The following is a 25,715-nucleotide window of genomic DNA, read 5'->3' on the forward strand; positions in this document are numbered from 1 at the left end:
TTCACACCCCTTTTCCCATTTCCCTAGCACCCATAACCCCTGGAAACCACTCATTTATCTTCCATTTCTATGGTTTTGTCATTTCAAGAATGTTTTATGAAACGAGTCATACAGTGTGACCTTTTGAGGTTGTATTTCTTTTCACTGAGTGTAAAGTTTTCGAGATCCATCCAAGTTGTTGCCCGTATCAGTACTTTGTCCTTCTTTATTAGTGAGTAGCATTCCATGGTATGGATGTACCACAGCTAGTTTGATGGACATTTTGGTTGTTTCCAATATTTAGAAATATTGTTTTCTTTCCCCCATCTTCTGGGAAAGCAGATTTTGGAATTTAATTTTTAATTATCTACAGGTTTTTGTGTGTGTACCTCTTGTGTAGTTTTTCTGTATTTTTAAAAACACTGTGGGGACTTCCCTGGTGTCCAGTGGTTAACATACTGTGCTTCCACTGTGTGGGGCAAGGGTTATATCCCTAGCTGGGGAACTAAGATCCTGCATGCCATGTGGAGTGGCCAGAAAAAAAAAAAACAAACAAACACTGTGGAGAATAGATACATATTTCAGAAGGAAAATATAACATTGATAAAAAGATAGAGTTATGAATGTCTTAAATTTATTCAACATACAAATTTAGCATACTTCCAATTCCTGTCCCTTCTTTCTCCTACCGTCCTCTCTTCTGGTAAGTCTTTGTTCTTTGTTTCTGGAGCAGTTCATCTGATGAGGTCCACAAGTTACCATCTTCAATCATTTCCATGTTCAGATTCTCAACAGTAAAGAAAAGATAGAAATATTAGGAAAATTCTGTGATCTAATAAAGGGATAATTTTTCATATTTTAATGATAAGTATTTGAACTTAGTATGCTTATTTATTTTTATTGATAAGGTTGTTCTCAGTTTTTCCATGTTTTAAAGTGGAGGGTGGAAGGTCTCATAACAAGTGTTGTATTGTCAAAGTTGAACTCTGTCAATCAGTCAAAAGGAACATCTTATAGATGTTCTTATGCAGTATTATATGGACAATTTTAGAGTGAAAAGTTGCCTGACTTTAGCTTGTATAAGTTTAGAAACATCTCAGAAAGGCCATGGGTGATAAATATATCACCACTGAGCACAGAAATGTAAACTAAATATTAGATGATTTAGCTTTTATATGTGCCAAATTCCTGGATTCATCCTCAAACAAGTCAACCCAGATACATGTATTATATTTTACTTGCATTTTTTCCTACTGTGAAAGTCTATAATACATCTGAGATAGTTCAACTCATAAATGATTCACCAAGGAGTTTTATAATATGGTAAGGGAATGCTCAAGAAGCAGCTTTAAGCAGACAACAAATGTTTATTTATTTTCTTTTCATTAGCATCAGATTTTACTGTCTATACTTTACCAGCACTGCAGGGAACACTGTACTGTTCAATGGTGAATTCCTCTGAAATGCAAAAAGAATGAGACAGAGTGAAGACAGACATGCAGTAATAGGCACATGAGTAGTTAACTGTAAATAAACTGTGTAAGCTATGAAAGAAAGTATAAAGCATAGTTATAGAGCCAATAAAAGGACTTCTTTTGTACTAAGCCGCTTGGGATTGGTTGGTGGGAAGTAAGAGAAAGTTGGGCTTGGATACAAAGTTCACAGATGGATAACTGTCTTTCTGTAGGACACTGTATAGCCCTTCTTCACAATTATGTTTTTCTTATTGGAGTTGTACCTTCCGCTCTGAACCTTTTCTTTTCTAAGAAAGAGTTAAGTTGAAATGCTACCAGCATGCTAAGATGCTGGTAAGTTTCTAGTTCAGAGTCATGAGCAAATCAAAGAATTTCCTGATATATTACACAGTTTCCCAAAATTTGTGACTCTCCAAGGCCCAGGTGAAAAATAGATCAAATTTTGGGTCTCATAGCACACATTAGTACTGAGAAGTGGCTTTTTAAAGTTATTGCTACTCTTTTTTCCTTTCTGGAAAAATTCAGTGTAGAACAAACAACTTCATGGGGGAATTTAGAAAGAACTGATCCCCTTATTGCTCTATGATCAGTTTATAAGAATGACTCTAATACTTGTTTGGGGATAAGTATTACTAATAAGATTATCCTGTGATCATAAACTCACTCTTTCTTCCAGTGAGAGATTGTGGAGTTTTCTTTCAGTTATGGTGACACTATCCTAGATTAGTCATCTTTTTCCTTTCAAGGCTTGGCATGTCTGAATCTCACTCACCTGTCTCATAGTAATCATATGCCTTTACTGTAGCTGGTTTTAAATTCTTTACTGCGATGTCTTGTTCCACTGAGAAGGAGAAACTCAGGATTTGATGGGTTAACTGAAGAGACAGGAAAACTGAATTGGAATCAAAGATTAACTGAGTCTCTTTTTCCCCAAGACATTATCAGACCCTGTACTTATGCTATTCTCTGTACCAAAACCTATGGAAAGAACGAGATGGCTTCAGACTTGTATAATACATTCAAGGACAGATAAGAGAAGGGCAAGAAGATTATTCTACAGACAGTTAAATGTAGTAAATCAAGCCTGTTGACTTGGCCAGGGTTCATTTTCCTCTATAGCTATTTTCTTCCCCTACCCCTTTCATACATGAAATATAAGGGAGTTTTATAATATGGGGCTTTCCTAGAGGCTCAGATGGTAAAAAAATCTGCCTACTATGTGGGAGACCCGGTTTCAATCCCTGGGTCAGGAAGATTCCTCTGGAGAAGGGAATGGCAAGCCACTCCAGTATTCTTGCCTGGAGAATTTCTTGGATGGACAGAGAGCTTGGTAAGCTGTAGTCTGTGGGGTTGTAAAGAGTCGAACACGACTGAGTGACTAACACTTATACCAGAGGCTTTTGTAATACGGTAAGCTGTGTGTGTAAAGTACACTCTTTGGAACCTGGGTTGGCTTGTTAGAACCTCTAGTGGCTCTCTTGGACCTAGCAGAGTTACAGAGACTCTTACCTCTTCAAAGTAAATCAGGACATGGTTGGTGTTCACTTCAGTCCTCTGAATCTGAGCCATTTCCTGGAGCTGTAGATGCAGAGGATAAACCAAAGGGTATGAGATGAGGGACTTTCAGGTTGAGATAGTCTTCAGATATTTATGTTCTAGATGGCTTCTCAGAACATCACACTCTAATTTGATCTCCTCAAGAATAATAGCAATAGTAATAAAAATAACATTGACTAAACACTCTCCCTATCTATTATCTACATATAGAGGTAGGGAATTATCTTCTAACTATATTTAAAAAAGAGGGGAGGGGAAGGCTAAAAGACATTTCTCCCCATCTTTTGAGTCTAGCATAATTTTGATACCAGAAACCAGTAAGAATAATGTAAGAAACAAAAAGTATAGCCCAGTGTCAGTCACTGGGATGACATCAGTCACTGGGAGAAGGGGGCGACAGAGGATGAGATGGTTGGATGGCATCACTGACTCAATGGATATGAATTTGGGTAAACTCGGGGAATTGGTAATGGACAGGGAGGCCTGACGTGCTGCAGTTCATGGGGTTGCAGAAAGTCAGACATGACTGAGTGACTGAACTGAACTGAGTGTCAGTCATGATATTAAAAAAAAAAACCACACACACAAAACACAACCATTTATAAGCAAACAGAATTCAGAAATTTATTTTAAAAAATAAATACAGTGACCAGGTCCAGTTAGTCCTAAGAATGTAAAGTTGCTTCAGAATTTAAAAGACCAATGTGATTTATTATACTAATTAAAAATAAAATCACTGTCATCTAAAATACAGAAAAAGATTTGAACTAAAACACAGGGCCCATTTGTTACAATAACTTTTGTAAATTATACAAAAATTGGGAACTTCCTTGAACCAATAAGGAAAATGATCAAAAACTCTAAAGCAAACATTTGTTCAATGATGAAGAGATAAAAACTGTCTCTTCTATGTCAAGGAAAAGTTCAGAAAAAAAAAAAGGAGAATATATGTACATATATACATATGATGTAGTCTCCCTTTTCCTTTTTATACATAATGGAAAGATGATTCAATGCACTATGGATTCCTAGAAGTCTCAAGGTTAAACATTATTAACCATGTTTATGATTTAAAACTTATAGTTGAGACCATATAACTAGGATGCCCACTGTTCGAATGATGGAAATACACACTAGAGACACAAGTTTGAGAGACCTCTTGAAGAACTGAATCAAAAAAATTAAATTTATAGCATTTATTTGCCATGACTTTGCTATCTGTAAGGGATTTAGGGCTTACCTTTCTCACTGATGATTTCACAGGTATGAAGCCTGATACCATCTTCACATCAACAATGACCATGTTGGAGCTGGGTCGTTCCCCAGTGTAACTATGAAGTCAAGGTGTACGGACAAGGCAGTCAAACAAAATCCTTTGGACTTCATTCAAGACAGAAGTCTCTCCTGTTTTATTTCTAGTGTTTCCTATCCCTGGTTACCATTCAACTTCACCATCTACTCTATTTGCTTCTGCTATAGTTGTCTGGGGGCTTCCCGGGTGGCGCTAGTGGTAAAGAATCTGCCAGCCAATGCAGGAGACACAAGCTTGATCCCTGGGTTAGCAACAAGACCCCCCTCAGGGGGAAGGAAGTGGCAACCCACTCCAGTATTCTTGCCTGGAAAACTCCATGGACAAAGGAGCCTGCCGGGCTACAGTCCATGGGGTTGTAAAAGAGTGGGACATGACTGAACAACTGAGCACGTAATTGTTTGGAAAACTCATAAGAAGTCATACTCTGCAGGTATGGTGACATCATATTCTCAACATTAAAGCTTTTCGGTTAAGAGTGAAGAAAAATTTCTTTTGAATAAATACTGCAAGAGTTTCTTATTCATTATGTATGACCCTGGACAGTGAAGGTCCTCTGCACCAGAAAATCAATTTCACCATAATTTACAATAGGTCAGGTAGCAGTTTAGGATTTACCTAATGTTGATGTGAATCTGGACTTTCCTGTGAGTGCTGAATCTATCACAATCCTTCGGGAGAGTTTCAACTTTCAGAGTAAAGGGAGCTTTTCCTTCTTTCTTGGGCAGGATATTATATCTTAAGGATGTCTAAAACAAACGGGGGAAACAAAAGCCTTTATTTTTGTACTCAATCTATTGCTTCTAGGTAATGCTTCTAGGTATGCATTTCTTTCTCTGTTTTGAAGTTCAGATCTACTTCTTGAGACTTGACCTCCCATTTGTGACACTTCCGAAATCCTGGCAGGTCTCACCTGGACGTACACACATCCTGACCCTGACACGGCTGTGCTGTACTCTCCCGGGATCTTTGGCAAAGCCACCTCCTGCAGCAGTAGACGTTTGGCTTCATCTACTCGGAATTCTTCAGAGAAGGTCTCTGCTGACTTAATGGTGACAGTAGCTGCTTTCTCCCCTTTAGTGAAAGTTGCTGCTCCATATCTGGAGAGTGCCTGGAGAGCCACCACTGTATCCTGAAAAAAGATGGGTGCAGAAATTATAGGAGAGGAAGGTGGCCAAATCATACTGGATATGAACCATAATCATGCTACTCTCAGAGTTACCTAGTCATAAGCACTGTTCATTCACTGAATTTCAAGTCTATTCAGAGTTCCTTATTCATCATGAACTAGTCTAGGTACTTTGTGTGTGTTAGTCACTCCATCATGTCTGACCCTGTGATCCCATGGACTGTAGCCGACCAGGCTTCTCTGTCCATGGAATTCTCTAGGCAAGAATACTGGACTGGATAGCCATCCCCTTCTCCAGGGGATCTTCCCAACGCAGGGATTGAATCCAGGTCTCCCGCATTGCAGGCAGATTCTTTACCATTTGAACCATCTGGAAACCCTTAGGTACTTTGGGGAAATGCAGTTTCCTCATTCAAGTAGTTTACAATGTACATATGGGACTAAGACTCAAATATTTGACATAAAGTAGAAGACATTTCAATAATCTATGTATTTCTGTGTATTTCTATGAGCTTCACAGGTGGCAGAGTGGTAAAGAATCTGCCTGCCAATGCAGGAGATGCAAGAGACTTGGGTTTGATCCCTGGGTCAGGAAGATCCCTGGAGTAGGAAATGGCAACTTACTCCAGTATTCTTGCCTGGAGAATCCCATAGACAGAGGAGTCTCACAGGTTACAGTCCATGGGGTCGCAAAGAGTCAGACACGACCGAGAATGGAGACATGTAATATATACATTTCTATAGCAATATTTGTTGGGAAAATTCAGAGAAAGAAGGAGTTGGAGCTAGTATACATAATAAGAGAAGACTGTGAAGAAGATGAGAAATAAGGTTATCTCTGAATAGTGAGAAAGATTTATGAAGGCAGTAAAGAGGCATCAGGCAGTAACAGGGAGGGACATATTGGAAATAAAGACCTGGAAAAGAGTGAGCCAATTCCAGGAAAAGCGAAGAGATTTGCCTTATTAGACAAGATTATTCATGTTTACTGAGGAGAGGAAATATTTTGGGCAAAATAATTTTAGTCTTTGGATGAAAAATGCTACAAAGTATGTGGGATCCTAGTTCCCCCACCAACATGGGATAGAACCTGAGCCCCCTGCAGTGGAAGCACAGAGTCTGGACCACCAGGAAAGACCCTAAAGGAAGTAATAGTATGAAAACATTGCTTTAGGAAGATTGGCCACTTTATAGAAGAGGATCCACTAAGAAGACAAATTATGAGAGATTGAATAGAGGACAGAGAAATAACCCAAGTATAAAATAATGAGGCTGAAACCTTTCTGGTTATGCAAGAATAAAATATAAATTAGAAACACTACTCACTTACTCAACTCTTAGAATATGGTTGTGTCTACATAGGTATTAGTACATTTATTTTTCTTCCTAGAGTCTCTTCACAGACCTGAGTGGAGGAGAAGCCCCCGTTGGGGTTCTGTTGCTTGGTGAGCCATTTTACAATCTTTGTAGCCACAGACAGATCTTCTGAAGATGGGGCAGGCTGCGCAGTAAGATAGGCAAGGAGGCAGTAAGATGTCATCTCCACGTCAACAGAAGGAGCCCGGCGTGGACTGTAGAGTTCATTAACTTCTTGAGACTTCCCAGGACGTTGCCAGTGGATTGAGTCCTCTTAGAAATAAAAAAGGATATAATCTTCAGCTTAGGGAACATTTTCAAAAATCTAATTCATGAATGATCCCTGTAATTACAGCTCACCCAGTGAATGGGCACACGTGAAGTGAAGTGAAAGTCTCTCAGTAGTGTCCGATTTTTTGCGACCCCATGGACTATAGAGTCCATGGAATACTCCAGGCCAGAATACTGGAGTCAGTAGCCTTTCCTTTCTCCAGGGGATCTTCCCAACCCCAGGGATTGAACCCAGGTCTCCCACACTGCAGGCAGATTCTTTACCAGCTGAGCCTCCAGGGAAGCCCAAGAATACTGGAGTGGGTAGTCTTTCCTTTATCCAGTGGATCTTCCCAACCCAGGAATCAAATCGGGGTCTCCTGCATTGTGAGCAGATTCTTTACCAACTGAGCTATCAGGGAAGCCGAGACATGCTTGAAGTGAAAGTATTAAGTAATCACCAATCAAGCTAATCTTTGCCGAGAAAGTACATTGAGGTTCCAGTAAATCACCTCGTGTCTTTGTGTTTATTACATCCCGTGTGATATTAGAAACTGGACTGTTTAGAGGTCTATAATGTGTGAATTGATAAAATCATCCATGTTACCTAGAGATGTTAGGTCAGTAATAATTAATCTTCTTATAATAATAAAATGGATAGAATATAATATAAGCATGATGTGAAAGTGAAAAGTGAAAGTCGTTCAGTCATTTCCAACTCTTTGTGACCCCATGGACTGATTATATACAGTTCACGGAATTCTCCAGGTGAGAATACTGGAGTGGGTAGTCGTTTCCTTCTCCAGTGGCTCTTCCCAAACCAGGGATAGAACCCAGGTCTCCTGCATTGCAGGCAGATTCTTTACCAGCTGAGCCACCAGGGAAGCCCAAGAATACTGGAGTGGGTAGCCTATCCCTTCTCCAGGGGATCTTCCTGACCCAGGAATTGAACCGGGATCTCCTGCATTGCCGGCGGATTCTTCACCAGCTGAGCTACTAGGGAAGCCCAAAATAAATGTGAATAAAATAGGCCCTCTCTCTTTGATCATTGGTGTGATTTTTGGAAGTCAATTCTCACCTTCTCTGACAGCCTCTTTGTCTAGTGACTCAAGCAGCTCCTTTCGCTTGGCTTGGTCTCCTGCTAGTGCGAAGGCATAGGCCAATAACGCCTTGGTATAGACAAGACTTCCTTGGGCCTCTGAGGCAGATTGCCAGGCCCTTTCCAGGCAGAAAAGAGCATTGCGGACAGCTGAGTGCTATAAAGAAGATAAAGATAAAGTGTATATATGTCAATCCAAATCTCCCAGTTCATCCTGCCCCCACCTTTCCCCTTTGGTATCCATATGTTCTCATTGTCCACATCAATCCTGTTTCTGCCTTGCAAAGAGGTTCATCTGTACCATTTTTCTAGATTCCACATATATGCATTAATATACAAAATGTGTTTTTCTCTTTCTGATTTACTGAAAATGAAGGAAGACCTTAAGCTAGCTGAACCAGGCTAATGAACTGTCCCCTGGCTAGTCACAGATTAAATGCCCCAATGTGCTTGCACGACACCACAGTTCTGACCAGAGGGTAATTTCCTTTGCAGCTTCCCAAGGGATCTATCATCCTTTATGCTCCAATGAAATATGCTAATATTAAATAATGTGAAAGTCACAACTCATTTTCCTCAGGGATTCATAGCTCCACGAGTTTCATCCTTACATTAGAGGGAGGTACATTAGAGGGTGGGAGTGGCGGTACGTACGGTGACGAGCAGCGGCATCTCCAGTAGAGCGATGGTGATGTAGGCAGAGAGCGTTACCTCATCATCAACCCCACCCTGCAGGATCAGAGGCAGAGACACTCAAACACTCCAAGAGCCATCACGCAGAGTCAGCTAACTCTAATTTCCCCCTTGGTTATCTTCACCAGAATGTTTCTTTTCTAGGGTAATATTATTGTTTCCTCCACTTCCTCCTTCACCCCCAAATTCTGAAATCTGTCCCAAATAACTTTCCCTCACTTTTAATGACATAGTGGAGTTTCTTGGACATGCTGTTTTCTTACCATAGGAAACACCTAATTTATTGTTAGGTTTCAAAGCTTTCACTTCTGCTGTCCTTCTCAAAGTTATGTCACCAGGACTTGAGGAATCCATAGGAGCATCACAGCTCATACATTTCACTCTTCTCAGGGACCAGAGCAAATTTAAAGGCATCACCTTAATAGCATTGTTTAGCAATGATCCGGAGCGCTGGAAACAACCATTTTCTTTCTGCTTCTGTGAGAGCCAGGTAAGGGAGTCTCTGATGTGCGAGTCCTCCACAAAGATGTGTGACTGGGCTTGAGAAAAAGACTTCAGCACAAATGCAGTAAGCCTGTCCAGCAAAGAAGAGAAGGAGATCTGAGGACCATCTCCCTTTTAAAGCTCACTGTGCATCATTGCTTCCAGATAGCTTCACAATTCCATGGGGAAAATTGGTGGGGAGATGACCCTTGAATACTGAATATACTCTTATTTGTCCAACAAACTTCTGAATCTATTTAAAAATCTCAACTTTATTGGTTTCTCCAGAGTTGATACTGTTTTCCTCATAAAATGTTTGTTGGAGACTCAAAGCCTTCCCACCACCCAAATTGCCATTTTCTGAATGCTTTTACTACACCACAGTGTCTTTCTGTCCTTCGCCTCCTCTTCTCCCTGAATGCACAATATAGAAACTTCTTTCTCTCTCATTTCACATTATGACACCTTATGCATTATATTTCTGCTTGAGGAGGCCCTAATTTTACGACTATCTATTGTACTATCTACCTGCAAAGCAGGAGACACAGATTCTATCCTTGGGTCTGGAAGATCCCCTGGAGAAGGAAATGGCAATCCACTCCAGTATTCTTGCCTGAGGAATCCCATGGACAGAGGAGCCAGGTGGGCTACAGTCTATGGGGTCCCAAAAGAGTTGGACATGACTTAGCAGCTAAACAACAACTGTACTATCAGAACAGTGAGCTTTCATACATGAAATGGTGAGATCCTCTGCTAGCAATGATAAGCATGTGGGTTTTTAAAGGGTAACAAATTTCTACACAATAAGTCCAGGTATCAGAGAAGAGCTACTTCCAGTTATCTGAAATATCTTGGCTCTACAGACAGCGTATGGAAATAATTATCTTACCAAGTGTTTCCCTGACTTCTACCACCACGATCCCCAAAGGCGCTGTAAGAACCATCACTGTGCTTATAGTTCAACTGTCTTTGGTAACCTGAAGAAGAAGGACGTTTGCATAGATTTAGGAAATAGCAGAGACACTGGAGAAGGAATCAGGCTTTTCCTTAAAACTCATTGAGGAATCACAGGGAAGCTACTATTTTACTATAAAGTCTCCAAGATTTGATGATGCCATTTAATTCTCTGGTTGTATTGTGAGACATCTTGTTGGATGACACAGCAAAGGTAATTACTAAATCTTAATTGAAGGGACATGGATTTGAGTTCACTGGAGGAGATATTTAGGAAATCAATTAATGTTTTTCCTTTGGGAGTAATCTCTCACCACTGATGAGGTAGCTGATGGCTTTGGACTTGATCTTCTCAGTGAGCTGTCCTGTCTCATTTAGATAGTTCAGAACATAGATGTTAGGGGTGAAAAGGACCATATTCTGTTCTCCACAACCATAGGGCATCTGGAGAAGATTCTGAAGATTTTGCATTGCAGAGCCTAGTATATCACCTGAGGAATGAAATACAGAAAAAAATTTAGAGGAACTCAGAGCTTATTGATGTTAAGGTAGGAAAATAGATGACTAGCTAAGTGAGAAGTCAAATCATGTATAAAGGGGAGGACCAGAAAGCATAAGAGGTGAAGAAAAACAAGAAATAGAAAGAGAAATGTGGGAACAATAAAGTAGATGTTCAAAGATGGGAAAAATAGGAAAAAAACAAAGTGGCAGGATGTACCTTTCTGATGAGTCACACATCTGGTAAAAAATGATTAGTTTCATCTCTAGGAGGAAGCATCACTATCTAGCCAATATCTTGAAGGTGAGAACACAAAGAGATGACTCTCCTTACTCTTTAGAGTATATCAAGGTTTAAGGTGTAACCCAGTATCAAATCAGTACCCCTTTCCCACTAATACACAGTGTGGTCCTTGGTGCTTTCTCAGTGCAATGCCTAGACTCAGGGACTCCATTAGGAAGGGATGAGGAGACCCCATGCACTAGAGTTAAAGGGATGGACAGACGCTTCTTTTGGGATGGGAGACTCACCCAAAACTGCATATGTTGCCCTGGCAGAACCTTCAACCACATTTGAAGGAAGTTTTAATGACAACTTTTCAGATTCTCCAGTTTCTAATGAAACAAGACAAATAGACAGAAGGGAGGGAAAAAATGAGAGAAATGTTTTAGTTCTGTTTGCATTTTTTCCATCTCTGTGATCAAGATCCAACATCACGTTTTCTTAGCTATTATTTAACTTCTTTGATGCAATCCAAGTTTCTCCTAGAGCCACAATTCATCTCACAGTGAAGTTCATATTAATCATATATATTTGTGCTAAATCTCTATAGATCTCTATATAAGCATATACCTTATGTTACACTTATTTCCTTCTCTTTATTCTTCATGTTAACTTCTATTACAGCTAGTGGTTGTAAAAAAATCATATTTACTCCATAAATATGTATTAAGTGTGTTCTATGTACCAGATTCTGTTTTAAGTGCAGTGACATAGCAATTTTCGGAAGATATTCCCTGACATCATAATAACTTCATTTTGATGGGAGTAATAAAATAACAAATTTTTAGTATGCTAGATACTGATAAGTTCTATACAAAAAATAAAGCAGAGTGTTTATATGGTTGAGCTAGTGAGGCAAGGTAAACCAGGAAGTGCAGGGTGTGGGGAGAAAGTTGCCATCTAAATACTCATTGATTAAAAAATAAGGTATTTCCCTGGTGGTTCAGTGGCTAAGACTCCATGCTCTCAATTCAGGGGGCCTGGGTTCAATCCCTGGTCAGGGAACTAGATTCACACTCCCCAACTAAGACCTGGCCCATTATATTTACTACTGTAAGCAAGAATCCCTTAGAAGAAATGGAGTAGCCTTCATAGTCAACAAGAGTCCAAAATGCAGTACTTGGGTGCAATCTCAAAAATGACAGAATGATCTCTGTTTATTTCCAAGGCAAGCCAGTCAATATTACAGTAATCCAAGTCAGTAATCCCCAACCAGTAATGCTGAGGAAGCTGAAATTGAATGGTTCTCTGAAGACCTACCAGACCTTCCAGAACTAACACTCAATAAATGTCCTTTTCATTATAAGGGACTGGAATGCAAAAGTAGGAAGTCAAGAGATACCTGGAGTAACAGGCAAATTTGGCCTTGGAGTACAAAATGAAGCAGGACAAAGGCTAACAGAGTTTTGTCAAGAACTTGCACTGGTCATAGCAAACACCCTCTTCCAACAACACAAGAGAAGACTCTACACATGGACATCACCAGATGGTCAATACCGAAATCAGATTGATTATATTCTTTGCAGCCAAAGATGAAGAAGCTCTATATAGTCAGCAAAATAAGACCAGGAGCTGACTGTGGCTCATATCATGAACTCTTTTTTACAGAATTCAGACTTAAATTGAAGAAAGTAGGGAAAACCACTAGACCATTCAGGTATGACTTAAATTCCTTATGATTATACAGTGGAACTGACAAATAAATTCCAGGGATTAGATCTGATAGACAGAGTGCCTGAAGAAATATGGACAGAGGTTTATGACATTGTACAGGAGGCAGGGATCAAGACCATCCCCAAGAAAAAGAAATGCAAAAAGGCAAAATGGCTGTCTGAGGAGGCCTTACAAATAGCTGAGAAAAGAAGCAAAAGAGAAAGGAGAAAAGGAAAGCTATATCCATTTGAACGCAGAGTTCCAAAGAATAGCAAGGAGAGATAAGAAAGCCTTCCTCAGGGATCAATGCAAAGAAATAGAGGAAAACAATAAAATGGGAAAGACTAAAGATATCTTCAAGAAAATTACAAGGGAACATTTCATGCAAAGATGGGCACAATAAAGGACAGAAATGGTATGGACCTAACAGAAGCAGAAGATATTAAGAAGAGGTGGCAAGAATACACAGAAGAACTGTACAAAAAAGATCTTCATGACCCAGATAATCACAATGGTGTGATCACTCACCTAGAGCCAGACATCCTGGAATGTGAAATCAGGTGGGCCTTAGGAAGCATCACTGTAAACAAAGCTAGTGGAGGTGATGGAATTCCAGTTGAGCTATTTCAAACCCTTAAAGATGATGCTGTGAAAGTGCTGCACTCAATATGCCAGCAAATTTGGAAAACTCAGCAGTGGCCACAGGGCTGGAAAAGGTCAGTTTTCATTCCAATCCCAAAGAAAAGCAATGCCTATGAATGTTCCAACTACTGCACAATTGCACTCACCTCACACACTAGCAAAGTAATGCTCAAAATTCTCCAAGCCAGGCTTCAACAGTATGTGAACCTAGAACTTCCAGATGTTCAAGCTGGTTTTAGAAAAGGCAGAGGAACCAGAGATCAAATTGCCAACATCCATTCTATCATTGAAAAAGCAAGAGAATACCAGAAAAACATCTACTTCTGCTTTATTGATTATGCCAAAACCTTTAACTGTGAAGATCACACCAAACTGTGGAAAATTCAAGAGATGGGAATACCAGACCACCTTACCTGCCTCTTGAGAAATTTGTATGCAGGTCAAGAAGCGACAGTTTGAACTGGACATTGAACAACAGACTGGTTCCAAATTGGGAAAGGAGTACGTCAAGGCTGTATATTGTCACCCTGCTTTTTTAACTTATATGCAAAGTATGTTATGTGAAATGCTGGGTTGGATGAAACGCTAGTTGGAATCAACATTGCCGGGAGAACTATCAATAACAGATACGCAGAATGACACCACCCGTATGGCAGAAAGTGAAAAAGAACTAAAGAGCCTCTTGATGAAAGTGAAAGGGGAGAGTGAAAAAGCTGACTTAAAACTCAACATTCAGAAAATGAAGATCATGGCATCTGGTCCCGTCACTTCATGACAAATAGATGGGCAAACAATGGAGACAGTGTGACACTTTATATTTTGGGGCTCCAAAATCACTGAAGATGGTGACTGCAGCCCTGAAATTAAAAGATGCTTGCTCCTTGGAAGAAAAACTATGACCAACCTAGACAGCATATTAAAAAGCAGCGACATTACCTTGCTGATAAAGGTCTGTCTAGTCAAAGCTATAGCTTTTTCAGTAGTCATGTATGGATGTGAGCGTTGGACCATAAAGAAAGCTGAGCACCAAAGAATTGATGGTTTTGAACTATGGTGTTGGAGAAAACTCTTGAGAGTCCCTTGGACTGCAAGGAGATCCAACCCGTCAGTCCTCAATATTCATTGGAAGGAGTGATGCCGAAGCTGAAATTGCAATACTTTGGCCAAGTGATGCAAAGAACTGACTCGTTTGAAAAGACCCTGATGCTGGGAAAGATTGAAGGCAGGAGGAGAAAGGGATGACAGAGGATGGGATGGTTGAATGGTATCACCGACTCAATAGACATGAGTTTGAGCAAACTCTGGGAATTGGTGATGGACAGGGAAGCCTGGTGTGCTGCAGTCCATGAGGTCACAAAGAGTCAGACATGACTGAGTGACTGAACTGAACTGAATAGCCAAAATAAATAAATATATAAATAGTTTTAAAAAAATCATAGGTGATGGAGACTAAGTAAATCAGGGAGCAAAATTTATAGATATCTAAGGGAAGAGACTTGCTGGAAGATGGAACAAAACATGAAAAGACACCAAAGATGAGAGCATGCTGGATGTGTTCCAAGATCAGCTTGGGAGACCAGTGTGATTAGATTAGGAGGAGCAGGGTGAGTGGAGGACAGGGTAAGAGGATATGAAGTCACAAAGGTAGAAAGACTTTGCAGGTGAGGTTGGAGACATGCTCTAACTTTGAGGGACATGGGAGACTTTTGGAAGATTCTGAACAGAGGAGGGGCATGGTGTGAAATATGGTTTGCAATGATTCTCTTGCTATAGAAGAACAGAGCGAGATGACCAGGAGACCAGTTTGGAGGTGCCTGAGATGATCCAAGAGAGAAAGGTCTAGAGCAGGAGTGGACATGATGAGAAGTGGGAAAATTCTGAATAATATTTAAAGGTAGAACCAACTAGATTTGGAATCGATTGGGTGTGGAGTAAAAGAGAAAGAATATAACAAAGGACAACTCCAAAATTTTTATCTCCAGCAAGCAGAAGAATAGGATTTCCATCATCTGAGATGGAGAAAATTGTAGGAGAAGCAGCGAGTCCTGCAGGGGTTCAGTTTTGAGCAAGCTAGTTTTGAGAGACCTCTTAGACCTCCAAGCCTGCAAGTGGAGATGATAAGGGAACAGTTGAATACATGAGTCTCAGTTCAGGAAAGAGGTATGGACCAAAGATATATACATTTTGTGGTCTCTGGTACAGTTATTAAAGTTCTGTGACTAGCTGAGATTATCAGGGGATACTTAAATAGAAAAGAGAGGCCATCTGTACACTAAGCATTGTTCTCAATATGATTTTAGATAGTGTAGAGTTGAACACTTTAATAGTCATTTTTCTGAATGACTGTATGAATGTTTAGATGGTAATTTTAAGGGTAATCATTAAATATTGTTTTTCTCTATATGTTAATGACCTAAAATTCTTCAAATAATTTGTTGAAAACATGAATACACTTAAACTATTAAGAATAATCAATAATACTAGTGCCACAAAGATATTTCAATATTTGGAAAATTGTGTAGGAAGAAGTTTGGGAAGCAAGGTGTATTGGAAAGAATCCTGTCAGATAGTCATCAGCTTTAGTCCTCATTATTGACCAAGAATTTTTAGGTGAATCTCTTTAACTTTTTGATGCCTTCATCAGGAAAAGATTGTTCTCCATCAAATGTCCTTCGATTTGCACATGGGATAGTATAATTCTTTCCTTTCTTTTTTTTCCAGCAGAGAAAACATGCCTCCAAGGGCATTTCACATCATATACTTTGGCAAGGCTTAACATAAGAATTTTATCTATTTCTGACACTTACCTGATGCACAGAGAAGTGTGTTGAAAGTTTCTTCTCTTTCTATTCCTTCAGGCTTTGTATTGAAAGAAGAAAATTAAGAAGAAAAGTTATGCATATATATATATATGGAATCTAGAAAAATGGTACTGATGAACCTATTTACAGGGAAGGAATAGAGAACAAACATATATACTACTGTGTGTGAAATAGATAACTAGTGGGAAGCTCCTGTATAGCATAGGGAGCTCAGCTCAGGGCTCTGTAATGACCTAGAGGGATGGGATTTGGGGGGTGAGTGGAAGGGAGGATTCAGAAGGAGGGGATACATGTATACATATAGCTGATTCACACTGTTGTACAGTAGAAGCTAATACAACATTGAAAAGCAATTATTCTCCAATTAAAAAATGAATTAAAAAAAAAGAGAAGTGATAATGTATCAGAGAAGAAGCAATCACTTTAGAAGAGAAAATGTTAGTGAAAGCTTGAGTTGTGGACATATTCATATTCATGGGAATGAAATGTCACTGCCACAAACATGTTAGATAATGCGATTTCCATAATAAAGCTTCTGAGACTCAGAGAAATTAGACCTGCATACCTCAACTAGTAAAGGCTTGATAACGGTGTCCTTCTGTCCAAGTGCTGGGAAGTGAGGCACCTCATTGCCACATAGTTCCTGAGACCGCAGGGCTTCTGCAGTAGCTGTGAAATTCACCTCTCCTGGGAATAAGATTCTTAAAGAGTTAAACAGTGATCCTATATTGAATGGTTTCTTCTTTTTAAGCCTCTCCAATATATATAATTATTTTCTTCCCTTTGATCATTGTCAAACGAGGAGAGAAAAACATGCATCTGAGTGGGAGTGGAAAGCAATCATTACAACAAAAGAAGTAGGATTTGTGAACACCGTTATCACTCACCCAGTGACTTTGGGGTCACAGCCCAGGACACGGTTTTCTGCTTATTTCCACAGACACAGTGAGATTCTTCATTCTTCTCTACTGGGATGGCCAAGAAAGCATAAGAGGCCTCCAGCTGCACACTCACCTGTCCCCCAATCCCACCCACGAGTTGGAGAAAGAACACAGGCAAAAGGTCAGTAATGGGGTGTCGGGGTGGGCGGAGGGGAAAGAAGCTTAAAGGGACAATGCATACTAATGAGAAGCTTTGAGAAGATGTTCAGACAAGGTAAATCCTGTCAGGTATTTTGTAGTTTAGATGTTTGTCATAAGGACAGGGAGGCCTGGTATGTTTCGATTCATGGGGTGGCAAAAGAGTCAGACACGACTGAGCAACTGAACTGACTGACTGATAAGGACACTGAAAAACTGACGGGAATCAGGATAAATACTCAGGATTTAGGCTTGTGCCAACACAAGGAAGAAATATTTTTCTTTTGTTAAGAGTGAAAAAATAATCAGGTGGGAGTAATATCTGAATTCAGGAATGCACAAACAAAATAGAGTCCTGGATGACTATAACCTTACCACCTTGGATCTGTTGGGGAGCTTTGCTCTTAGCACCTGAAAGTGAGTGTTATTTACTCAGTCGTGTCTGACTCTTTGCAACTCCCTGGACTGTAGCCCACCAGGCTCCTCTGTCCTTGGGGATTCTCCAGGTGAGAATACTGGAGCGGGTTGCCATTCCCTTCTCCAGGGGATCTTCACAACCCAGGGATTAAACCCAGGTCTCCCACATTGCAGACAGATTCTTTACTATCTGAGTCACCAGGGAAGCCCGGATGATTGTAACCTTACCATCTCGGACCTGTTGGGGAGCTTTGTTCTTAGCACCTATTCCAGTCCAAAATTAGGCCACATCGTATTCAATTATGATTTACTAGATGACCTGGGGGAGATTTAGGAAACGAATGGTGTGTTCCTTCCTCATACCTTCAGTTACATCCAGACAAGTGCCCTTACCCGAATGCAATGGGACAGATAGTTGAACACAGTGGCTTTGAGTGTGAAGGCTTCTCCTCGAACCACAGAATAGGGAAGAGTGAGTTCCAGGAAGAAGGGCTGGAAGACTGTGAGAGAGATGGTGGGCGAGAGGCCAAGCCCTGCTGTTTCAGACAAGCAGAGGGCGCTGGCCTTCCACTCCGTGATGGTGTCAGGGACCTGGATTGCCAACTCATGTCTGCCCGATATACTAGAGAGGGGAAAAAGAAGACGAGAGTCAATGAACTCCTTTTCTTAAATCATAGACCACAGCTGACTCCAGAGCATGACACTTTAGAAACCCAGTGTGATAAATGCTAAATTTGATATAAAGTTTGGTGCTCCTAGAGAGGTCTCTGAAATTTATTTTTTTCTTTTTAGGGTCAAGGGTGGCTTTCTATTGTTTGAAGTATCTCAGGACCAAATTAGAAAAACAAAATTGCATTGTTTAGCTATGAGATAAATGAATTATGAATCTACACATCTATCAGAAAAGAGTGGGGCAGAACAGAAAGGACTGGGAGCCCTACAATTACACCAGAATCATCGAGGAGGATTCAAAGTCTCCTACGAACTCAGTTCCAAGCAGCACACAACTTACTCGAGTGGTATCAACTCCCAGATCCAGGTCTCAGGGAAATACTTCCGGATTGTTTCTTTCACTTTCATGGCTGAAGAGGCGTCTCTTGCATCCAATGGATAAGGTAACCCTGCAGGTCCACGTACTAGAGAACCGGCTGCTCCATGTACGGGGCCTGGTGGACCTGGGGGAGCTGTGGAGAGACAACAAGAGGGCCCAATGTAAGCCTGAGTTTTATCATTGATTTCTCAGAGCCGCCTTATGTATCAAGTAGAACAAGGTCATACACTCAGGGAAAGTCTTTTATTAGAACAATTTACCCTACCACCTTCCTACTTTGTTTACTCATCTATTTGACTTATTGGAAGGTTAATCCTGCTGCTTCATCAAATAGCTTAGAGGCAAATGTATTTTTCTCTAGAAATGAAAACAAACATAACTCTCCCTAAGCTGATTTTTCAACTGGTAAAAGGAAGAATAAAGAGTAGTTTAAACCCCCCTATACTGCTCAGATGGTAAAGAATCCGCCTGCAATGTGTGAGACCTGAGTTTGATCCCTGGGTCAGGAAGACCCCGTGGAGGAGGGCACGGCAACCCACTCCCGTATTCTTGCCTGGAGAATCCCCAAGGACAGAGGAGCCTGGCGGGCTACAGTCCATGGGGTCTCAAAGAGTCAGACATGACTAAGTGAGTAAGAACAGCACAGCACATGCTGCTTATGGGCTTCCCAGGTGTCACTAGTGGTAAAGAACCTGCCTGCTAATGTAGGAGACATAGGAGACATGAGTTTGATCCCTGGGTCAGGAAGATCCCGTGGAGGAGGGCATGGCAACCCACTCCAATATTCAAGAATCCCATGGACAGAGGAGCCTGTCAGGCTACAGTTTATAGGCTCACAAAGGGTTGGACACGACTGAAGTGTCGTAGCTCAGCACACAGCACGGGGGAAATAGGATTCGTAGGCATCTCAGCATGCCTAGAGAAATGTCTCTGTTAGCAGCAGAGGAGGAAATAGAATCTTTTTGACTTTTCCTCTTTTCTATGTATACTTGAGACACACAAGGAGACTAACAGTATATCTGCCAAAAGCTGAATTATTCTATTCTATTATTCAACTTGTCTGAATCACTGACTTCCGTAAAAGAACGACAGAGGCAAATAATATCCATATAATCGTTCACATTTCTCAGATCCCTTGCAGGTAGGGCACTGTGATCTGTGCCACTTCCATAGCTGGCCGTAAAGTCATGTGCATATCTACTCCTTCTTCCCCAAGATAGTAACCTTCAAAAGCATGCTGGAGATGGAGTCACAAGATGAAAGCTGAATGAATCTCCTTGACAATGATTGGTCAGTGTTTTGACCATTGGAGGTGTTTTGAACAGCTCCTGGTCTCACAAGCAGTTTTTGTGAGAGCATTAAAATAAACTGTTAGGTGCTCAGACTCTGAGATGTGGGGATTTGTTTGCTAAGGTGGTATAATTTATCTTATCTTGACTAATTCAGATGCTGAAGGCACAGTAGATAAAAAGGATTTAAAGTACCAAGACTGTATTTAATTTTGATTAGAGAGAGACAGAGAAATCATAATTCATTTTTTTTTAGAGAAAAAAGTTATTTGAGGAAATTTTACCAAGAAATTGCTGCAGAGTCATAACATTCAGTACTTAAGAAAATGGCTTTTTTTCCCAACCCAGCAAAACATTACTTTTCTTCTATTATTTCACCCTTACCATTTGCATAGGTCACAGGCATTGCTGGATATGGTGAAAACGGCTGACAGAAATATGGCTTGTGGATTTTTGAGTTGGTAAAAATACTTAATCCTGCAGACTGGAAGAAAAATAATTATTAAAATATATTGGCAATCCAGTCTGGAGACTGGAATATTTTCTTACGTTTGTATTATACCCTTAACATTATACATAGAACTCATAGAGTTATCGTGAAAATTCCACCCAATGGAGAGGACACATATTTCATAAAAATGAAAATGGGGTCACAGAGAGTCCAGATCATCCAGTTAATGAATGGGAGTTGGGATTAGAATCTACTTCTGATTCCTGTTTCTGAATTTTGATTCCTGTATGCTTGGTGCTCCTTTAATTATCTTTTGCCTCCAAGAAACTGAGTATTTTAGCTTTGGATGTTTTTCTTCTCTTCCTCTCCCTGCCTCAACCCACACATTAACTTTGTTGCAGAGAATAGTATTTTGTTTCTTTTCATTTGAAATTGTAGGGTTGCATATTGGAGAATTTTCTTCATAGTCAGTACACTTTGCTTTATTTTTGTTTTATTGGGAAATATGCCTTTGCCCGAATATCTGTGTTCAACTCATCCTTTTTGTGATTTATCCTTTCATTTTTTCTTTCTCAGTTTTAAGTATCCTGAAACTGCATGCAAAACACACATGCAGACATCCACAGTAGCTTGATTCCTTGCTTCCTGTTACAGACTTCCTCCTTCTTCAGTATTAGTCATAGTTAAATACTACTTGCTGTCCTCTAAGAGTGCCTGGGAAACTGTGGGACTCTGAGGTACAGTTGTCAGAGGTGGCAGTGGTATGGAACAGGGAGAAAGAAGTCAGAAAGAAATATTTAACAGTTAATAAAGAGCTTTCTTTTTCTTCCTCCACCACCAACTGATTCTGGAGGCTCCAGAAAAGGGAGGTTTAAACTGCTCTCAGCTAAGGGGCAGACCTCCACAGCAGTACAATGCATGACTTCCTCAAGGTATAGTGAGTGTTTTCAGTCCTTTTTGGTGGAGCTAAGATTTAATCTCACAACCTGGATAAACTTCCCTTTTATAACTCTGCCTAACTGTAGTTAAAGATACACATTTGATCTAATGTACCTAAGGCATGCTAATGTTTCTACTCCAAGTTTCGTAAATTCTTCTTTATGAACAGCTACTTTCAATTCACCTGAAATTCTACTGCACTGAAACTGTTGGCCGAAGTATTTTACTTTATGTATTTAGTCGTTTGCTGATTCCTTTATTGTGAAATGACTGTTAGAGTGGTTGCCAACAGAGTATTCACTTTTTTAAAGGATGTCAGAGGCTCTGTGGGAAATGTTTGCTTTGTTTTTCTCACATATTGGAATCTCTGAGAATCACTGAGAGGATATATGATGGTGACAACTAGCTTTGGGATCAACTTGGTTAATGTGGGCCCTAAAAGTATACCCCTTGCTCTTAAAGCGCCAGAGAAATTCATGACTGACTGTGTGTGTACAAAGTTCTCCATGTCTCTGACATTTCACTATTTTTCTGTTAGTCATAGCTTTTTTTTTTTTTTTGGTGGTTGAGAGGAAGATCAGATTCTAGAGCTTAGAAATCCATTTCTTCTCCATCTTGACAATGAGGTAGGAATCAATTTAGGTTGTGTTTTTAGGAAGAGGAATTACCTCAAAGATACTGTAAACATCGTCATCACTGATGAGCTGCTTTGGAGTGTAAATCACTCCATTGTGAGTTATGTCTTCCGCGTTGATGCATTTTTCCCCATCTTCATTCATGGGGTCTCTATAACCCATGCTAAAGATTCTCTTTACTGATAGCAAATTATACACCTGCAAAGTAGAACAAAGGAAAAACTGTTATTTAGTTTATAAAGTGAGATAATGTTCAATCTGGAGTTTAAGAGATCTTGGTGTTTATATAACACTCCCATAGCAACATTATAAAACATGACACAGAAATTATGGAGCGATAGCAAATGTTATGGATCCCAATCCTGTTGTTGTATGAAAGAAAATAATGTATAAAGAAATCAAATATATTGATGAAAGACTCAGAGGTCATTTAGCTTGAGTAAGTCTAAAATTCAAGTCTCTTTGTCTCCCAGCCCAAATGCCTACTTTTTTTTGAATTTATCTTTTGAATTTTATTTATATTTATTGGTGTATAACTGCTTTACAATGTGGTGTTAGCTGCTGCTGCACAACAACGCGAATCAGCTATATGTATACATGTATCCCCTCCCTCTTGGGACATCCTCCCCCCTCACGTCCCATCCCACCCCTCTAGGTCATCACAGAGCACCAAGCTGAGCTTCCTCCACTTTACAGCAGGTTCCCGCTAACCATCTATTTCACACACGGTAGTGTATATATGTCAATTTCCCAATTTGTCCCACTCTCCCCTTCCCCACCTGTGTCTATATGTCATTCTCTCTGTCTGGGTCTCTATTCCTGCCCTGGAAATAAGTTCATTACTACCATTTCTCTAGACTCTACACATATGTGTTAATATATTTGTTTTTCTCTTTCTGACATACTGCACTCTGTTTGACAGACCCTAGGTCCAACTTTTAAAAGAAAGCAAAAAGGTAGAGAGTACAGAGAAGCATGATTGAAGAATAGAAGTCATTCATATCCATCACCTAGAAACAGCCTCTGTAAATACTTAATTTATTTTCTTTTCCCACTTTATGTGATTACATTTTTACCATTTTTTTCCCCCCAGTCTACTGCTTTAGGACCAAGTTTAACTCAGGAGGAAACTGGATGCAAAGGTAACCTAGAAATAAATTCATTCTAGTTCAGTTTTTGCCTAGTGAGTGCATGCTAAGTTGCTTCAGTTGTGTCCGACTCTTTGCGACCCTCTGAACTGTAGCCCACCAGACTCCTCTGTCTATAGGATTCTCCAGGCAAGAATACTGGAGTGGGTTGCCATGCCCTCCTACAGGAGATCTTCCCATTCCAGGGATAGAACCCGCATCTCTTATGTCTTCTACATTGGCAGGCAGGTTCTTTACTACTAGCACCACCTAGGAAGCCCCATCATAAGGCCACCTGCTCAGTTGTGCAGTATTCAGGCTGTTAAAAACACACTGACCCCATGTGGACCTGGGGTCACATATCTCTTATCTAAGATATTACCATAGCCTCTTATTTCTGTGCTTTCATTCTTTCTCCCATACTCTGAACAGCAAACAGGATCTTCATGACTAGGTAAATCTAAATCGTCACTCTCATGCTTTAAACTCCTCACGGATTTATCACTGCCTTTGCTGTCAATTCAATTCCTGGGTCGGGAGGATCCCCTGGAGAAGGAAATGGCAACCCACTCCAGTATTCTTGCTTGGAAAATCCTGTGGACGGAGGATCCTGGTAGGCTACAGTCCATGGGGTCACAAAAGAGTCAGACATGACTGAACGACTTCACTTTCACTTTTCACTTTGCTGTCAATGCCTAATTCCACTCCAGGTTCACAGTCCTCCTCATGATCTTCCTTACTTTCCATTCCACCTACTGCCTCTACCATCCTTTTCTCTCACCACTTTATGTGAAGTCATTACCGTTTCCTTGGGAAACACTCTGAGACTTGTTCTCGCCTCAGGACTCTCAGGCTGCTTCCATTATTTGCATTCCCTGCCCCTGTCCCTGTTATCTGACTATCTAAGAAGAGATCCGCAATCACTACATTAAAACATGTTCAACTGTTTTCTTCATCTCAACATCCTGTTTATTCCTTAAATGATACTTACCGACACTTAGAACTACTATATGTTGATATGTTTTTGTTGCTTGCTTGCTTAACACATGAGACTATGAGTCTAAAATGGTCAAAGACCACATTTATTTTTCACCATTAGAACTCTTCCTCTTAGAGCACTATCTTGTAGTCAAGATGCAGTGGGTATTTGTTAAATAAATAAATGGACAATGAAGACTAAAAAACTACTGAGCTCTTTTACATGTTTTTCATTATAACAAACATCTTTTTTTTTTTTTAAGCTGTGCTGTGCAGCATATGGGATCTTAATTCCCTGTGCAAGGATCTGAGATCCCCGCAGTAGAAGCAGAGTCTGATCCACTGGACCACCAGGGAAGTCCCAGGAAACATGTTTAAAAGACAAGTTTGCTTGGAATCTTGTTTGTCCATACTGAAAACAAGTAAGTGCCTGGACTTTAGAGAAGATTTAAAAATTTGACATTTCACATACTATCTTGAATTGTGGTGTATTAGACATGGCATTGAATAAAATTTGGTTCAAATTCCACCTTTAAAATATATTTTTTGGTGCATTGTTTCTATAGTTGCTTAATCTAACTCTGCTGTGTTTTCTTATTTCATAAAATGAAGGTAATAATACCCTCCTTAAGGAATTACCCATTTATTTACTCATTAAAAATGTGTTGAGCCTCTTTTACATGTGAGGACTGTGCAAGGCCCAGGTGAGCAAGAACTGCTCAGTCTTTGATACACTGTAGCAGACAATGAAGTGAAATGATCTGTGGAAAGCATCTTGTGCAATGTCCTTTTCAGAAACAAGTAGAATTCAAACTCTTCTGTGACTTAGTGCACTATTCCTGACACTCTAAAGAACTTGTCTTTTGCAGGTATAACTTCCAGCTTCCAGAAATGTCATATCATGTGTGCATTTTCTGATATCTGAGACTGAGATGGGACTCACTGATTGAGGCGAGAGCTCAGCTTCAGGCTTCATTAGCAGGACACTCTGGTCCACGGCTCGGAGGCCACAGAGGGAGTAAGGAGCAGCTGTGACCTTCAGGCTGGTGTTTGAGGCTGGAAGGCCTTGGGCTGAGGAGAAGCTCAGATTTACCTGTAAGGAGGATATAATTATAGCAATGAATTTTCCAATTGTTACAATCTTAAAACACTCTTCTACCCCAGGCTTCCCAGGTGGTGCTAGTGATCAAGAATCCACCTGCAATGAAGGACATGTAAGAGATGTGGGTTTGATCCCTGGATCAGAACGATCCCCTGGAGGAGGGCATGGCAACCCACTCCAGTATTCATGCCTGGAGAATCCCATGGACAGAGGAGCCTGGTGGACTATGGTCCCTAGGGTCACAAAGAGTTGGATATGAGTGAAGCAATTTAGCACACAGCACACACCCCAGGAAAGTCCCTTGAATATATTTTGAATTCCTCATGAATTTTCAGATTAAACAAGAGACTTCCAAGAAATCGTGCTAATGGCCACCTGCTTTGAACTACTCCATTAGACTCAAAACTGCTCAGGTTTCGTTATCATTCTCTGCTGTTAGAGATCC

General features: G+C 40.3%; 1 protein-coding gene across 1 annotated transcript in view; it reads right to left on the minus strand.

The window, feature by feature from the left end:
• Positions 1-591: 591 nt before the first annotated feature.
• Positions 592-25,715, minus strand: part of LOC122423799 (pregnancy zone protein-like) — a 54,751-nt gene continuing 29,627 nt past the window's right edge. Inside the window, exons 16-37 of the mRNA XM_043441190.1 lie at positions 25,112-25,261; positions 22,097-22,261; positions 20,423-20,522; positions 18,711-18,882; positions 18,092-18,320; positions 17,090-17,216; positions 16,768-16,889; positions 16,188-16,239; positions 11,334-11,417; positions 10,619-10,795; positions 10,240-10,327; positions 9,285-9,441; positions 8,829-8,903; positions 8,154-8,331; positions 6,855-7,078; positions 5,234-5,452; positions 4,939-5,069; positions 4,252-4,342; positions 2,964-3,032; positions 2,227-2,329; positions 1,396-1,437; positions 592-766 (exon numbers count right to left, since the gene is read on the minus strand). Of these exons, the coding sequence (XP_043297125.1) occupies positions 744-766; positions 1,396-1,437; positions 2,227-2,329; positions 2,964-3,032; positions 4,252-4,342; positions 4,939-5,069; positions 5,234-5,452; positions 6,855-7,078; positions 8,154-8,331; positions 8,829-8,903; positions 9,285-9,441; positions 10,240-10,327; positions 10,619-10,795; positions 11,334-11,417; positions 16,188-16,239; positions 16,768-16,889; positions 17,090-17,216; positions 18,092-18,320; positions 18,711-18,882; positions 20,423-20,522; positions 22,097-22,261; positions 25,112-25,261 (2,778 nt within the window). The 3' untranslated portion in view covers positions 592-743. The remainder of the gene's footprint in view (positions 767-1,395; positions 1,438-2,226; positions 2,330-2,963; positions 3,033-4,251; positions 4,343-4,938; positions 5,070-5,233; positions 5,453-6,854; positions 7,079-8,153; positions 8,332-8,828; positions 8,904-9,284; positions 9,442-10,239; positions 10,328-10,618; positions 10,796-11,333; positions 11,418-16,187; positions 16,240-16,767; positions 16,890-17,089; positions 17,217-18,091; positions 18,321-18,710; positions 18,883-20,422; positions 20,523-22,096; positions 22,262-25,111; positions 25,262-25,715) is intronic.

This window comes from Cervus canadensis, chromosome 21, assembly GCF_019320065.1.
Source record: "Cervus canadensis isolate Bull #8, Minnesota chromosome 21, ASM1932006v1, whole genome shotgun sequence".
Classification (NCBI taxonomy): domain Eukaryota; kingdom Metazoa; phylum Chordata; class Mammalia; order Artiodactyla; family Cervidae; genus Cervus; species Cervus canadensis.